The sequence below is a fragment of the Bison bison genome, unplaced genomic scaffold (assembly GCF_000754665.1).
Source record: "Bison bison bison isolate TAMUID 2011002044 unplaced genomic scaffold, Bison_UMD1.0 scf7180017864063, whole genome shotgun sequence".
In the NCBI taxonomy this organism is placed as follows: Eukaryota; Metazoa; Chordata; class Mammalia; order Artiodactyla; family Bovidae; genus Bison; species Bison bison.
The window spans coordinates 76346-91875 of record NW_011494635.1 but is presented as its reverse complement, the minus strand read 5'-3'; the positions used below and the strand labels follow the sequence as shown (position 1 = coordinate 91875).

The window sequence follows — 15530 nt, the reverse complement described above, 5'->3', positions numbered from 1 at the left end:
TAAAAAGCAGAGACATTACTTTGCCAACAAAGGTCCGTCTAGTCAAGGCTATGGCTTTTCCAGTAGTCATGTATGGATGTGAGAGTTGGACTATAAAGAAAGCTGAGTGCTGAAGAATCGATGCTTTTCAACTGTGGAGTTGGAGAAGACTCTTGAGAGTCCCTTGGACTACAAGGAGATCCAATCAGTTCATTCAAGGAGATCAGTCCTAAGTATTCATTGGAAGGACTAATGTTGAAGCTGAAACTCCAATACTTTGGCCACCTGATGCAAAGAACTAACTCATTGGAAAAGACCCTGATGCTGGGAAAGATTGAAGGCGGGAGAAGGAGACGAGGATGAGATGGTTGGATGGCATCACCGACTCAATGGACATGAGTTTGGGTGAACTCTGGGAGTTGGTGATGGACAGGAAGGCCTGGCAAGCTACAGTCCATGGGGTCACAAAGAGTGGACACGACTGAGCAACTGAACTGAACCACTGGGAATTGCTGGATGAAAAGTATGGACAGATCTCTTTGTACTATGTTTGCAATTCCTTGTGAATCTTAATTACTTCAATTAAAAAGTTAAAACAAAAATGATATAATCATCAGCTGCGTGTGCTCAGCCACACCTAGAACACGCAGGGATTCTCAAACCCTGCACATCAGAAACGCTCAGCAACTTTAAATACGCTGATGCCCAGGCCATGTGCTGTGCTAATTAAATCCGACTTTAGGAACAGGACTCAAATCAAGAGTAGCTTTTAATGTTCGCAGGTGATGCCAACGTGCAGCAGCTTCAGACCAGCACTGCACGTCTGTGGATCTCACCAAAATCCCCAGAGAGTTTGTTAAAACCGACCGCCACACTGGAGCCTCAGCCTCTGATTCAGGAGGTCTGGGGTGAAGCCCAAGTGTGCACATTTCTAATCAGGCCCCATGGAGCACTGAGGCGGCTGGTTGGGCCTCATCCTGCTTTGAGGACCATGCCTCCACAACACCATCCACCCGAGGTGAGGACTTGTGCTCTCAACCCACCCCTCACTGCACCCTCCAGGCTGTCAGAAGTGTGGCTGCTAGGCCAGGGGAGGGGCGGCTAGTTTCTCCGGCATTCAGACCTATTCCCTACCCTTCTCACAAGGAAGTGCTAAAGGCCACACACTTCATGCTTGCCATCTTGCCCGGGTGTCTGGACAACTCTAAGAAATGAAGTTCCTCTGAAACGACAGGTTCCTAGGAAAGCCTGACCTCCCTCCGATCATAGCTTCTTCCTCCGAGAAGTACACCACCCTCCCCAGCCCAGAAACCGCAGCCCAGAGCCAAACGAATGCTCCTGTGAGCCAGCCTGGGCCCTCCCCACGGTTCCACCCCTCATTTTTCTTTCCTTAGAACCACCACTCTCACTTTACTCAGGGAGGGGCTCGCTGTCCACATACCCAGTAAGATTTGGGCAACACTTCATCTCCAGGAGTCCAGTCTGATCAAGGGCACAGGCGTAAATATCAATGCAGTGACCGTTTGCAGCAGTGCGGTTCGCAAGCATTTCATAGTGCTGCAGAGAGAGAAAAACCATCTTCATGGAACAGGGACATCACCCATTAGGTATCCTCAAAGTTTTTCGAGATTGGAAGCTACACTTTTTTTATATGGATGTCATAAACTGTCCCCATGTCCCCTGTTTGATCACATCCACTCTAATCAAGGTCTCAGAACTGGGGCAGATATTTAATGTCAGCGAGATCTGGCAGGTCATCTCAGCAAAAGCAGCTCGCCTGCCACACAGCATGGCCTGGGCAGAGCAGAGGCTGCTCCCCTGAGCAGCCGAAGCCCCACCCTGGGTGACTACACTTACAGCCCGTGGCCAGGAGCACCTACCTTGGTTGCCTTTTTCATGAAGCGGGCATTGTCTTTCTCAATATCATGCCAGGAACGAATAGGAACCTTTAATTCATCTCCAACCACCATGCCAGGTCCCTGGGTGGGGGGTCCCCCAGTGAACAGCATGATCCTGGCTCCCGTGTTTGGAAAAGTGCCCTGTGACAGTGAGTGTCAGCATGTTAGAGACACACAGCCCGCCCCAAGCATACTTCCCACAGAGATGCCGCAAACACGCGCTCCCTCAGCTGTCGTGAACTGTCGTGGACACTGAGGACACTGCAGCAAAGAGCAGACGACACTATGGACAAGCAGCTTCTCACTTCCAGGCTGAGGCTCTGGAGAGCTTTTATTAATTTACTGTGATCCCACTGCCCTAATGGTCTTGTGTTTCTCAAGAAAACTTTCTGTCATTTTCAAAACACTGAGGGCTCCTTCAGTGTGGACAATAATAATCACTGAAGTACGTAACTTCAATAATAATCACTGAAGAAGTAACACAGCCAGCTGACTGGGGTCACAGCTGATTTTTCAGACAAGGCCAAGAACACACCTTCTGCCATCAAGCTTGCAAGGTTTGGGGGCAGGGCAGTAAATTCTGAGTTACCTCCAACAGGCCTACAGCAATGGACAAGGCAACACCAGTGGATCGCAAAGGCCTCTTCCCCTGAGGTACGGGCCACGGGTCCCTCTGTAGCTCCCCAAGGAGATCAGTGAGGTTCATGTCAATCTTGTGAATGGGCTGCAGAAACCTGCATGATTTTGAATGGACACGTCAAATCTGAGTTAATAAAGTACTCTGGTCCTCGGCCCACGTAACACATAGCTACTGCTCTTCAAAACGTGTATCAGAGTAGAAAAAACTTGCAGTTTTTTTTCTTCAAAGTTGTCTCTAACTACAAACACAAAAAACTCAAAGCAATTTTATACAGAACAATCTCTTAAAGCCTAACGTATAATACTTTGCACATGTAGTGTGAAAGAAAATCAATTTCAAACAGGAGCAAATCAGTTTAATTAAAGTTTAAGTGGCCAAAAAAAAAACAACAACAACAGCAACAATCCTAAAGACACGCCTAACAGGAACTCAGTTCATGTAACGTTCACAAGCAGGGACAACCTTCATCGATCGTTCTGAAGATTCTCTCAATGTTTCTCTTAAACACTTGGAGTCATCAGGGAAACACCGGTTTCTTAGAGAAGAGGCTGTAACCATCACCTTATGTTGGCCAACTGTTAACCCAGCCCTTGGCCGTTCTAGGAGTGCAGCAGGCCACGTGAACTAAGTGCCCAGTCTCAGGACACTCAACAGAAGCCTTTTCAGTGTCCCCAGCTTTACAAAATGGGGGGAGTTCCCTAGTGGCCTAGTGGTTAGGATTATGGGCTTTCACTGTTGTGGCCCAGGTTCAACTCCTGGTTGGGGAACCGAAGTCCCGAAAGCTGCAGTGCTGCCAAAATTAAAAAAAGGAAAAAAAGGACAACAGCCACATGTCTAAGAAGAGGGGAATGACTGTGTGCAGTGCTCTCAAAACCTCTATGGTGATCCAACTCTAAAAGGAAAAGCATCCTGAGCAAAACTGCCCCAGGATATATGTGAACGTATATATTTATATAGATTATAAATTTTCAACATACACTGATGTATTATGCTTATTATTAAACATTAAATATTGATTAGGCCTAATCTTTTCTTCCCCTTTAAAAATAAAATACAAAGCACTCTCGCTGCGCCCCCCCCACCCCCCACCCAAGGGGCCAGGCTCACCTGCTGGACACGGACGGGCGCTCCTGCGGCTGAGCCGGGCGCATTGGCTGCACGGGCATCGCAGGCTTGGTCAGGCCCAGCATGTCCTACACAAACCAAAAAGACGCATTTCTCATAACACGGTAAGAGAATGGCTCCTATTTTTTTCCTTTTTCTTAATGAAACTTTAAGAACTATCCCTGCTCCTGCCTGAGGACAAGCTGCACACTGACCTGGATCTGCTTGGCAGTAAGGTCCTTCGTACCCCGGAAGACGTAACTCTTGGAGATCCCCTCGCAGCTGAGTTCGTGAACCTGTACCATCCTCCCAAACGTGATCAAACCCACCAGCGCGTCCGGAGGAAGGAGGCTCAGGGACATCTGCAGGGACTCCTTGAGTGCTTGGAGGTCATCATCCTCCAGACACGTGTCCACCACATACAGGAAGATCAGAGGGGATGGGGCGCCTCGCTGGATATGGGGGAAAATGGCATACAGTTAGTGTACAGACAGACGTGACCTGCTCTTTTTAAAACAAAACAGGTATGCACTAAATAACAACTCTTTATTTACACCTGTCAGGGATAACAACATCAAAACAAACTTCTACTTACCTCATTAAAAGGTAGGTTTTATCAAAACCAACTGGATGCAGACTATTTGTATCCAACAATTTATTCCCCATTTTGAATGCCAGGCCTTGCTCTAGGTCCTGCCATACATCAGCAGACCAAAAGGCCAGAGATCCCTATCTGCCTGAGGAGCTAACTTTCAAGAACCGAGAAGAGGGGCAGGATTGTGCAGGTAGGGCAGGGTAGGGGTGGAGCTCCACCAGTAACTGGGAGGCTAGGGCAGCCTTATTAAGAAAGTAACATTTTGGATTTCAAAAAAAAAAAAAAAAGAAGTAACATGTGAGCAAAAAGCTGGAGGGGAAGGAGGGAGCAATGCAGATACAGGGAGAGAGCTCCAGCCTGAGGAAAAGCCAGAACCAAGGCCCAGGGACATGTCTGTGCCCACACACTGAGCAGTCAAGGATCCCGCGGGCTTTGCAGCTGTAAATCGTTCATATGGGCAAGAGACAAAGAAGACAGAGTATTTCAGAAGAAACTCAATACTTAACACTGCTCCTTAAACACATGACAATTACCTGTATCACGTACTCAATTGTAGAAAACTGGGGCATCAATTCAGCAGGCTGGTTCACCTCAGATATGCCTGCGTAAGCTGGAGGAAACTGGAGAAAACAAGACAGAGCAATGTTTCATGAGGGCTGAAAGTTACACTATTTCTCCTATCTTCCATTTATAAAAATAGTAATAGTTTAATGACCACGTATTTATTCTGAAAGTATAAAACCTAGAACATGTTACTAAAATACAAAAATCTATTAACACTGCCCTATATCACACTGGAACTTTATTTTAAATGCAGTTTTCAGATATGCTGTAACTTCTAAATGATTAAAACACACACTATTAAAAACCATTTCCTAATTGTTGCCTATAAATGAAGGGCTGAGATTTTAGCTGTCTTATCAATTATCTATGTGGAATCTAAAGCTTTTATTTAGGTTTATTATTCTAGCTGTGATCAATAAAGTAATACACGTTCATTGTAGAAACCCTGGCAAGTACCAGAAATTTCATGGATAGAGGAGCCTGGCAGGCTACAGCCGACGGGGTTGCAAAAGCTGTACATGACTGAGCGACTGAACAAGAAAAATATAAGAAAAAAGAAACAATCCCCCGATCACACACACACCCACACACACTCCCACCACTTGGAGGCAGCCTCTGTCAACATCTCAGCTTCCACACTTGTTCTTAAGCACAGCTGAGATCATCTTGCATGCACAATTTTGCAACCTGCCTTTTGGTGCTTAACATGTCATAGGTGTCTTCTTTTTTCTCTGCAAACATTTTAGATTCGTAGCTTGTATGTTGCTTTTCCTTTCCCCCAAGTTAAAAATTGAGGTATGATGCCGTACATACCAATTTTACCATCTTTTTGAGTGTCCGGTTCAGAGATCTTAAATACACTTATAACACTGTGTGACCACCTCTAACATCCATCCCCAGAACTTTCCTCATCTTGTAAAACTGAAACTCTGAACCTGTTAAACAATCTCCGCTTCATCCCCATCCAGCCCCTAGCACCCACCTCTCCATTACTCTAAGTACCTCATTTAATGGGGATCATATATGCTTGTCTTTTTAGGACTGGCTTATTTCACTCAGTAGTATCAGTAAAGCTCAATTACATTGTAGCATTAAGTCAGAACATCCTTGCATCTTAAGGCTGATACTATTTCACTGAATACAGGACACTTGCTTACCCATTCACCTGGCAGCAGATACTGAAGTCAGGTGAAATGTTTAGCTACTGTGAATACTACTACTATGAATAGGAGTGTATATCTACAAGATCCTGTTTTCAGTTCTTTTGGATATATATCCAGAGGTGGGAATGCTGCATCATATGGTAAACATCCCTAATGATTAGTGACAATGAGCACCTTTTTATGTGCTTATTGGCCATCCATCTATCATCTTTGGAGAAATTATCTCTTCAAGTCCTTTGGACATTTCTGAACTAGGCTTCCCTGTTGTTGACTATTATGAGTTCTTAAATATTCTACACATTAATCCCTTAGACATACGATTTACAAATACTTTCACCCACTGTATGAGCTGGCTTTTACTCTCTTGACACTGTCTTTTTGATCCAGTAGAATTCTCACAATTAATAAAATTAAACAGACATCAATTCTGAGTGTAATAGGGTGTAGGAATGTTTTTAAGACTTGCATATACTTCTGAATCACCCATGGAATCTTGAATGGTGGGACTTCCCTGGTGATCTAGTGGCTAAGACTCCATGTTTCCAATGCAGGAGGCCTGGGTTTGATCCCTCGTCAGGGAACTAGATCCCACATGCTGCAACTAAAGATTCTGAAAGTTGCAATGAAGATCTCATGTGCCTCAGCTAAGACCCGGCATGGCCAAAATAAATGAATGAAAAAAACAAAAATACTGAATGGTACCTGCTTCTAATTCCCAAGCTTATACTCAGTTATCAACTACAGGCTAGTCCTTTATCACTGGTCTCAGTGTGCACTGAGCATGAGACTCATAATTATGATCAAATTAAGAATAAGTAGATTATGACTATCTTAAGATCTACTAGAACAGTATATATTATGATGAGCATAATTAATTATTTGCTAACTGCTTTACCAAGGTATAGTTTATATACCATAAAATCACTCATTTTAAATGCACAATTCAGTGATTTTTAGTAAATGCACATAGAACTGTGCAATACTTATCATAATCCACTTTTAGAACATTTTCTTCATAGACACAGTTCATGTCAAAGAGAATTCTCTCTCATCATTTGTGAGCTCTTAGCTCAATAACTTAAAAATGCTCAAATCAAAACAAGATAAATACTGATATTTGACCCTAAAAGTTAGAAGGGTCAGAAAATGAAAATCCAGTATCCAATTAAAATAAATTGAAGTCAAATGTAATATAAATACCTTCTGTTTTTTGGGTAACATACTCAGTGCTTACAGAGAGCGTACTTAGAAAAAAAAAGAAAGGAGTTCTACGTCCTCTCCAGAGCAAACGACAAAGACTCAAATAAAGAAATGGAATGACCATTTCAAAGAAAAATCACGGATGTTCAATGTTCAATATTACCAGGAGAGACCCAAATTCACCTCAATTTTTTCAGTGTAGGACAATGAACTAAAACACAGGGAATACTTTTAAAATAATTATATTCACATACCTGATTTCTCTGGAAACAGAAATTACAGGCCCAAAGTTTTGCTCGATAATCAACCTGACTGTGAGAAGGATAAAATATTACATCCAGGTTCTATTTTCATTTTTAACACAGTACTGAGTGGGGGATTTTTGTAGAAACGAACACCTCGGGCATTAATACGTCTCTGGTCAATAACGTGTTTTAAGCTAGAAAACATTTACGTGTAAACTTCAAGTTCAGTTAATCTCAGAGATGTGTGTTCCTATGTGGGTGCATCAGTGGATGAAGGCACACAACACCTTCTCTGCAGCTCGAGTTCTAGCTAAGGACACAGAAAGGCTCCTTCAAGCAGCAACAGTGAATGGCTACTAAACCCTTTTTTCTCTTTTCTGACTTCCTAGATAATATTTAGAAGTTTGTGAGCTATAAAATTTATTCGTTACTTCCTATGGCCCCATTATCTAAACAGTCTTTATGATTTTCCTAACATCTTTACTTTTTGGATATGTGAAACTACTAAATTTTAGTACTAAAAAGTACATTTCACACAGGAAAAACTCCTCAGATTTGAACCACACTTAGTTCACTTGAAGAAGTTGGGTAGGAATGCTTCTGGGTTGATACACTTCCTAAAACTTGTTGTTTGCCCCCTGCTTTCTACATTTAGAAAATTAACATCAGGAGCTATTATTTTAAAAGAGCAGCAGCATCTTATACATGGGCACATCAAATAAAAGCAAGGAGAACGAAGTTAAAAGAAGTTAAAAAAAGTTCCCTTATATAAAAATTTTATCCTTTAAAGAGCATTTATGACACTCTTTATTTGTTTACAAATTCTTTGAAAGAGTGCCCACATTTACGAGAGCGATCACAGGTCACTATTCCAGGCGCAAAAAAAAGTTACACTTAACAATAATATCTTTTAAAAGCTCAAATTTCTTCTGCCTGTTACTTCTTCCTGCCGTACGGGATCACCATACCAGGTAGGTGCGACAGAACTGTCTAAAGCATTTGGATTTTTCTGGAAAAAGCTTTAAAGACACCAATAAAATGAACAGTTAAACCAAAAATAAACTGCAAAGCAGAAGGGAAAAACACCAACCAATCCTTTCCCTCCACCTCACCCCGTAAGTTCTAATTCTATTTGGAGTTATCAGGCCGGAGGGATTCCCAAAAGCACTCATTACCTAAGTATCTCACTATTCACTACTCATCTCAGATCTGACATCTTGCCCAAATGAATCACTTTTATGAGAATCACATAAACGTCGGAATTTACTGTAGTTATCCTTTCTACTGGTTTTTAAAAGAGTTCATACCAAAGTGGATTGAGAATGGCTTTGCAAGTTGGCCTGCTGCAGAGCACCGGTTCATACTGTACGGGAGGCAGGTCTGGTCGTTCTTTTAAAGGAGTAAGAAGACAAGCCAGGGGAACAACCATTCTTGTAGCCTCGAGTCTGCTGGAAGGCCACACATTCCAACTAAAACGCACGCCATCGCGTTCTTCATTCTGCTGAATGAACTCCAGGTATGTGGCCATTGTCTAAAAAAAAAAACTACAGATAAACCCTTAATTGTACTTGAAATTCCCAAATGAACTTCAAAAAAAAAGATGATGACCTAACTCAACATTCTTTAAACACTTACAGACGGAAGAACTTGTCACTGGAGGATGCCAACGTCTCACTTCTCTCTGACCCCCAAGGGTCAGTTAACTTTACTGCTACCTTTCCTGTTCCTTTCTCAAATCCCCGTTTCTAGCACTTAAAAAAAGTAAAAGGGGCGGAAGGTTTACAATCACTTGGTCATCTCTAAGCTGCATGCAGTTGAGTAAGAGTCATTTAAATCTCCTCAAACAGCACATTATCACTTCAGCCGAGCAGATTTCAACCCTGTGTTCAAGCCCTGTTTCAGAAGCTAGCTATCTTCCTCCCTGACCCCCTTTCCTCCTGATTCTATTTGAGTAAAACACTGTATTAAAATTTACATTCCAAGTGATCTTGGTTTTGTGCCCTTTTCCCTCTTTCCATTATTAACTACAGAGAAAAGACCCAGATACTGATGCTCAAATGCTATTCATGGAGTGAACAGCCCCCAGTTCTTACCCAAAGTACTTCTTGGGTCACCGGAATTAAAGGCCAGTGGACTACTACACTACATACACACCTCACCAGCACCTACCCTCTCACCACAGTCACTTATGCTCATGCCTTGAAAGATTCCAATTTTAACAGCCATCCAGATTAAGCACATTTTCCAAACTATAATGCCAATTCCCCTGAGTGCTCTATACATCCTGTTTACATACTAAAATCTAGGCTAATGTACAATTCAGCTATTAGGTAGGATTCAAGGGAACAAAAAGCTCAACAATGGGAAAAAAGGTAAATTAAGGAATCTGTTATATAAGTGGCCTCTAGTGCTCACTTATGCAATGCTAAATAATGACTGTCTCCAATTATTTTAAGATGTGCCATACTGTTCATAATTTGGACAAAGAGAACAATAAACAGCTTATAAATGTGAATGAATCGATTACTCTGCTACACAAAACATAGACCATAGAAATTCCAAATGTCTGTTCCAATTAAACCCCTGAGGCATATGTTATTTCTGGCAAAAGTGGGAAACTGAGGCACTATATATACAGAAACACTTCCACAGCTTCCTGGGCAGCAAAAGGTAATTTAGGTGGGAATGAAAGCACTCTCAGCAAGCACCTCAGCAGCCTTCATTAAGTGACCATTTTCCTTCTCAAAACATTTCATTACTAATAGGTACTGTATTTCCATCCTATGTCCCCAAGCATCTACATATTAAAACCTGCACTGTCCATTTGCCACTGCCTGTCTTCCCCTCACTCTTTCAACAGCATGGAATCTTAACTCTGGGCTCACAGCCAACAAGGAACTTCACCAGGTCAATAAATCCTCTGAAACTGCATGCAAAACTGTGTGCATGAGCCAACAGTGCATTTTTCTAGAGACGAGTCGACCACTAACATCGTATTTTCAAAGGGGAAAAGTTTCAGAATGGGTTAATAGCTGAATGGATGAACTTTGAACAAGTAAAACTCTAAAGATCCTGTATATGTATCTGTTAAAAAAAAAAAAAAATCTGTACCATTCATTCCACCTTAAGGGCATGACTTTTAAGGACGCAGCTAAGGCTAAGCAAGGAGTCCGAAGACCTGGGTTCTTAGCTCCGACTCCGTTACGAAGCGTAAATCATTTAACCTAATTCTAGAGTTCCTCAACTTTAAAATGGACGTTGGATCCTTCCGGACCCCCCTCCCCCGAGTCCGAGGGATTCTGTGCCCAAAACAGGCCCGCCGCCCCAGCTGGCGGGGACCGCGCCACTCTCAACAAACCCTTGGGTCACCGATCCCCTCAGTTCCTCCGCCTGCTCGGAAAAGGCCTCGCCCCAGGAGGAACCCACCCGCCCTCAGCAGAGACTCTTGTCCCAGCTCTCGGCCTCTCATCACCTGTGCTGTCCGCTCACCTGGCCCAGGGAGCTCACCTGTCCGCAGCCTTCCGCAACCACAGCTGCTAAAAGCCGGACTCCGGCTCCCACCACCAAGTCCACCTCAGCTCTAAGCCGATTGGTCAGCACTCTTGTGCGTCACTCCACGGCGCCGTCCGCTAGCCAATCAAACAGGGCCCGGGGGCGGGAGAGAGGAAGGAAGACACTCAGACAGGCTGCGCCGCCATATTGAAACAGGGCAAGATAGACACGCTTCATGCCTCAAAATCACAATTCCTCAGAATACACGTTTTTCCACGTTCACCTCTAAACCCTTCTGCCGCACGGAACACAGGCGCCTACATAACTGTTTTCTAGGCGCAACCAGGGCGCCTCAGGAGCTCACCGCCGTCCAATAAGACGTTCGCTCCCTTCAGGGGGAAGTCCCCCTCATCACCTTAGTTACCGGGAAGCGAGAACGATGACGTCAGGTACCGGAAGAGGGCGTGGCTTCTCGCAGAGGAAACCAAGTTGGACGGAAGGCGATCTCGGCACGCACGAGGGGGCGGAGCTAAGGGAGCCTGGGGTGCGTCAGCGCCGGGGTCCTGTCGGACTGTTTTTCGTCCTGTGGGCGTTCCTGTCCTGGTTTGTGCAGGTGCATTGACGCTCTCTGCGGGGCCTGGCATTAGTAAACAGTTCTTCTCTATCCGTCATCCTTCCACGAGAAGGTGAATAATTGGGAGCTGTCGTAGTCAAACATTTTAAGAGATTAACGAAACTCCTAACGGTTAGGATGCAACTTTCTAAAACCACCACTACCGTTTTACCCCCTCTAAGCGGCAAAACGGAGCGCGTTTGTTAATCTAATTCAGAGATACCGCCTCTGTATAGCATATAAGAATAAGCAAAATTATATAAATGTAAAACTATTCTTAGATCATAGCAAGGCGTCCAAGAGTTAATTAGCTCAAGTTAGTTCAGTTCAGTTCGGTTCAGTCGCTCAGTCGTGTCCGACTCTTTGCGACCCCATGGACTGCAGCACACCAGGCCTCCTGTCCATCACGAACTCCCAGAGGTTACCCAAACTAATGTCCATTGAGTCAGTGATGCCATCCAACCATCTCATCCTCTGTCGTCCCCTTCTCCCGCCTTCAATCTTTCCCAGCATCAGGGTCTTTTCAAATGAGTCAGTTCTTCACATCAGGTGGCCAAAGTATTGAAGTTTCAGCTTCAACATAGTCCTTCCAATGAACACCCAGGACTGATCTCCTTTAGGATGGACTGGTTAGATCTCCTTGCAGTCCAAGAGACTGTCAAGAGTCTTCTCCAACACCAAGTTAATATTAGTACAAAGTTTTAAATGACCAACAGATCATAGAAATAAGTTTCAAGTTGATGTACTCTGAAGTTACTGTTAATATGAAAATTTCTCAGGAATCCCCTCACCGTCTAATGGTTAGGACTCCCATGATCTCATTGCAGAGGGCCTAGATTCAGTCGCTGGTTGGGGAACTTAGCTCCCACAAGATAGGCAAATTCTATTCCCCTACGTAAGCCAATGAGAACAAAGCTCCTTTAAGACATGTAGTAATCTAATTTATTAGGACTCTCCAAAGTTACTTGCAGAAAAAGAAAAAAAGTTGAATAATGGTTCAGTTTTATTGAACAAATTTACAATTTTCATGTTTCTAAACCATTATGGAAGAGTAATGTTAGGGTTTTTTTAAGTAATTAAACTGGTGTAACTCTAGGACGTTCAAATCAATTATTCTCTGAGTACGGAGACACAATTAAGGTAATACACATTTGTGTTATATTTCACAGTGCAAAGATTTTACCATGTCCAAGCTCATGCTGCTTGCCCGCACAACAGGCTAATAAATCGGGAGACCACCTGTTGGGGCAAAGAATAGCAACTTTAATCTAAGAGCCAGCAGACCAAGAAGACTGGTTCCCACCAGGTTGAGGAGGAGATGTGTTGATTCTTTCCTGCACCCATTCACAGGTGGGTCTGGTGAGGATGTTTCCTGTGAACTAAAGAAACGTATTTTAGTAGCTTAACATGCAGCCATGGGAGGCAGAGTTCCTAAACTGGATCATTATGGACACTTTAAGCTTATAGACGACTTCCCTTTAGTGATTAAATTGAAGCAAAAGCAGTAGAATACAAAGTTTAAAGAAAAAGAAACAAATCCAGTATTGAGTCAGATTTATTCTTCTCTTTTACAGAAAGACATAGCTGGATTTTTTTTTAACCAAACATTGGAAGACTATCATTTGCCAAAAATTTTCTTGAGTTATTTGAACCTGGATTCCTAGTACTAGAAATTTCTGTAAGAAGGATTTTTTTCAATCTATCATATTGAAAGTATTAGAAATCTATTTATTTTAGGAATTTCCTTACTTTATGAATAGTGAATTTTAGGAATAGTTGATTTATGTGACTGTGTAGTTATCTTGATAAATGTGGGAAGGAAGAAAATTTCCTCTGTTCTTCTAGGTTCTTCTGGCTGGCTGAAAAATTAAATCAACATGAGACATTAGCAGGAGAAAATGAAACAAAATTTTAATAACATATACACAGGGGAAAGACCAGGTTAACTAAATAACTTATCAAAATGTTTGAAACCCTCACCTTAAAAACCATCCTCAGTTCAGTTCATTTCAGTCACTCAGTCACGTCTGACTCTTTGCGACCCCATGAACTGCAGCACGCCAGGTCTCCCTGTCCATCACCAACTCCCAGAGTCCACCTAAACCCATGTCCATTGAGTCACTGATGCCATCCAACCATCTCATCCTCTGTCGTCCCCTTCTCCTGCCCTCAATCTTTCCCAGCATCAGGGTCTTTTCAAATGAGTCAGCTTTTCGCATCAGGTGGCCAAAGTATTGGAGTTTCAGCTTCAACATCAGTCCTACCAATGAACACCCAGAACTGATCTCCTTTAGGATGGACTGGTTGGATCTCCTTGCAATCCAAGGGACTCTCAAGAGTCTTCTCCAACACCACAGTTCAAAAGCATCAATTCTTCGGCCCTCAGCTTTCTTTACAATCCAACTCTCACATCCATACATGACTACTGGAAAAACCATAGCCTTGACTAAACGGACCTTTGTTGACAGAGTAATGTCTCTGCTTTTTAATATGCTATCTAGGTTGGTCATAACTTTCCTTGCAAGGAGTAAGCGTCTTGTAATTTCCTGGCTGCAGTCACCATCTGCAGTGATTTTGGAGCCTAGAAAAATAAAGTCAGCCACTGTTTGCACTGTTTCCCCATCTATTTCCCATGAAGTGATGGGACCAGATGCCGTGATCTTAGTTTTCTGAATGTTGAGCTTTAAGCCAACTTTTCCACTCTCCTCTTTCACTTTCATCAAGAGGCTCTTTAGTTCTTCCTCACTTTCTGCCATAAGGGTGGTGTCATCTGCATATCTGAGGTTATTGATATTTCTCCTGGCAATCTTGATTCCAGCTTGTGCTTCCTCCAGCCCAGCATTTCTCATGATGTGCTCTGCATATAAGTTAAATAAGCAGGGTGATAATATACAGCCTTGATGTACTCCTTTTCCTTTTTGGAACCAGTCTGTTGTTCCATATCCAGTTCTAACTGTTGCTTCCTGACCTGCATACAGGTTTCTCAGGAGGCAGGTCAGGTGGTCTGGTATTCCCATCTCTTTCAGAATTTTCCACAGTTGATTGTGATCCACACAGTCAAAGGCTTTACATAGTCAATAAAGCAGAAATAGATGTTTTTCTGGAACTCTCAACTAAAGACTAAAGAGGATATTGAGGGTGTGGAGTGAGTTATCAGACATCATACAGTAAATAAGGGCAATGTGGTTGGGCAGATTAAACTCACTGCCTTCTTCATTCATAACTTTCTAGAGATGTGGTCATCCTCTTCCTAGTACAAGGAGGGAGACAGCCTACAAATGGAGATCCTTCTTACAAATATAAATGTTTCTTACAAAAGGATAATTCCTACTGGCTAAGAGTTTTTTCCAAGTCTGCTGTTTCTTAGAAAATAACCAGCTTAAAATAATTAATACACCAAGAGACATATTTGGGGGAAGCAAATTCTATTCCCCTATGTAAGCCAATGAGAACAGAGCTCCTTGAAGAAATGTAGTAGGCTAATTTGTCTCTAAGATATTAAGAAGAGGTGGCAAGAATACACAGAAGAACTGTACAAAAAAGATCTTCACGACCAAGATAATCATGATAGTGTGATCACTCACCTAGAGCCAGACATCCTGGAATGTGAAGTCAAGTTGGCCTTAAGAAAGCATCACTACGAACAAAGCTAGTGGAGGTGATGGAATTCCAGTTGAGCTATTTCAAATCCTGAAAGATGATGCTGTGAAAGTGCTGCACTCAATATGCCAGCAAATTTGGAAAACTCAGCAGTGGCCCCAGGACTGGAAAAGGTCAGTTTTCATTCCAATCCCAAAGAAAGGCAATGCCAAAGAATGCTCAAACTACCGCACAATTGCACTCATCTTACACACTAGTAAAGTAATGCTCAAAATTCTCCAAGCCAGGCTTCAGAAATATGTGAATCGTGAACTTCCAGATGTTCAAGCTGGTTTTAGAAAAGGCAGAGGAACCAGAGATCAAATTGCCAACATCTGCTGGATCATGGAAAAAGCAAGAGAGTTCCAGAAAAACATCTATTTCTGCTTTATTGCTGT

General features: G+C 42.9%; 1 protein-coding gene across 1 annotated transcript in view; it reads right to left on the bottom strand.

Annotated features, from left to right (window-relative positions):
• SEC23B (Sec23 homolog B (S. cerevisiae)) overlaps positions 1–10997 on the bottom strand; it is a 30805-nt gene extending 19808 nt beyond the window's left edge. The window contains exons 1-9 of the mRNA XM_010836327.1: positions 10896–10997; positions 8696–8919; positions 7398–7455; positions 4750–4836; positions 3837–4073; positions 3625–3710; positions 2467–2611; positions 1860–2018; positions 1421–1536 (exon numbers count right to left, since the gene is read on the bottom strand). Of these exons, the coding sequence (XP_010834629.1) occupies positions 1421–1536; positions 1860–2018; positions 2467–2611; positions 3625–3710; positions 3837–4073; positions 4750–4836; positions 7398–7455; positions 8696–8916 (1109 nt within the window). The 5' untranslated portion in view covers positions 8917–8919; positions 10896–10997. The remainder of the gene's footprint in view (positions 1–1420; positions 1537–1859; positions 2019–2466; positions 2612–3624; positions 3711–3836; positions 4074–4749; positions 4837–7397; positions 7456–8695; positions 8920–10895) is intronic.
• Positions 10998–15530: the final 4533 nt, after the last annotated feature.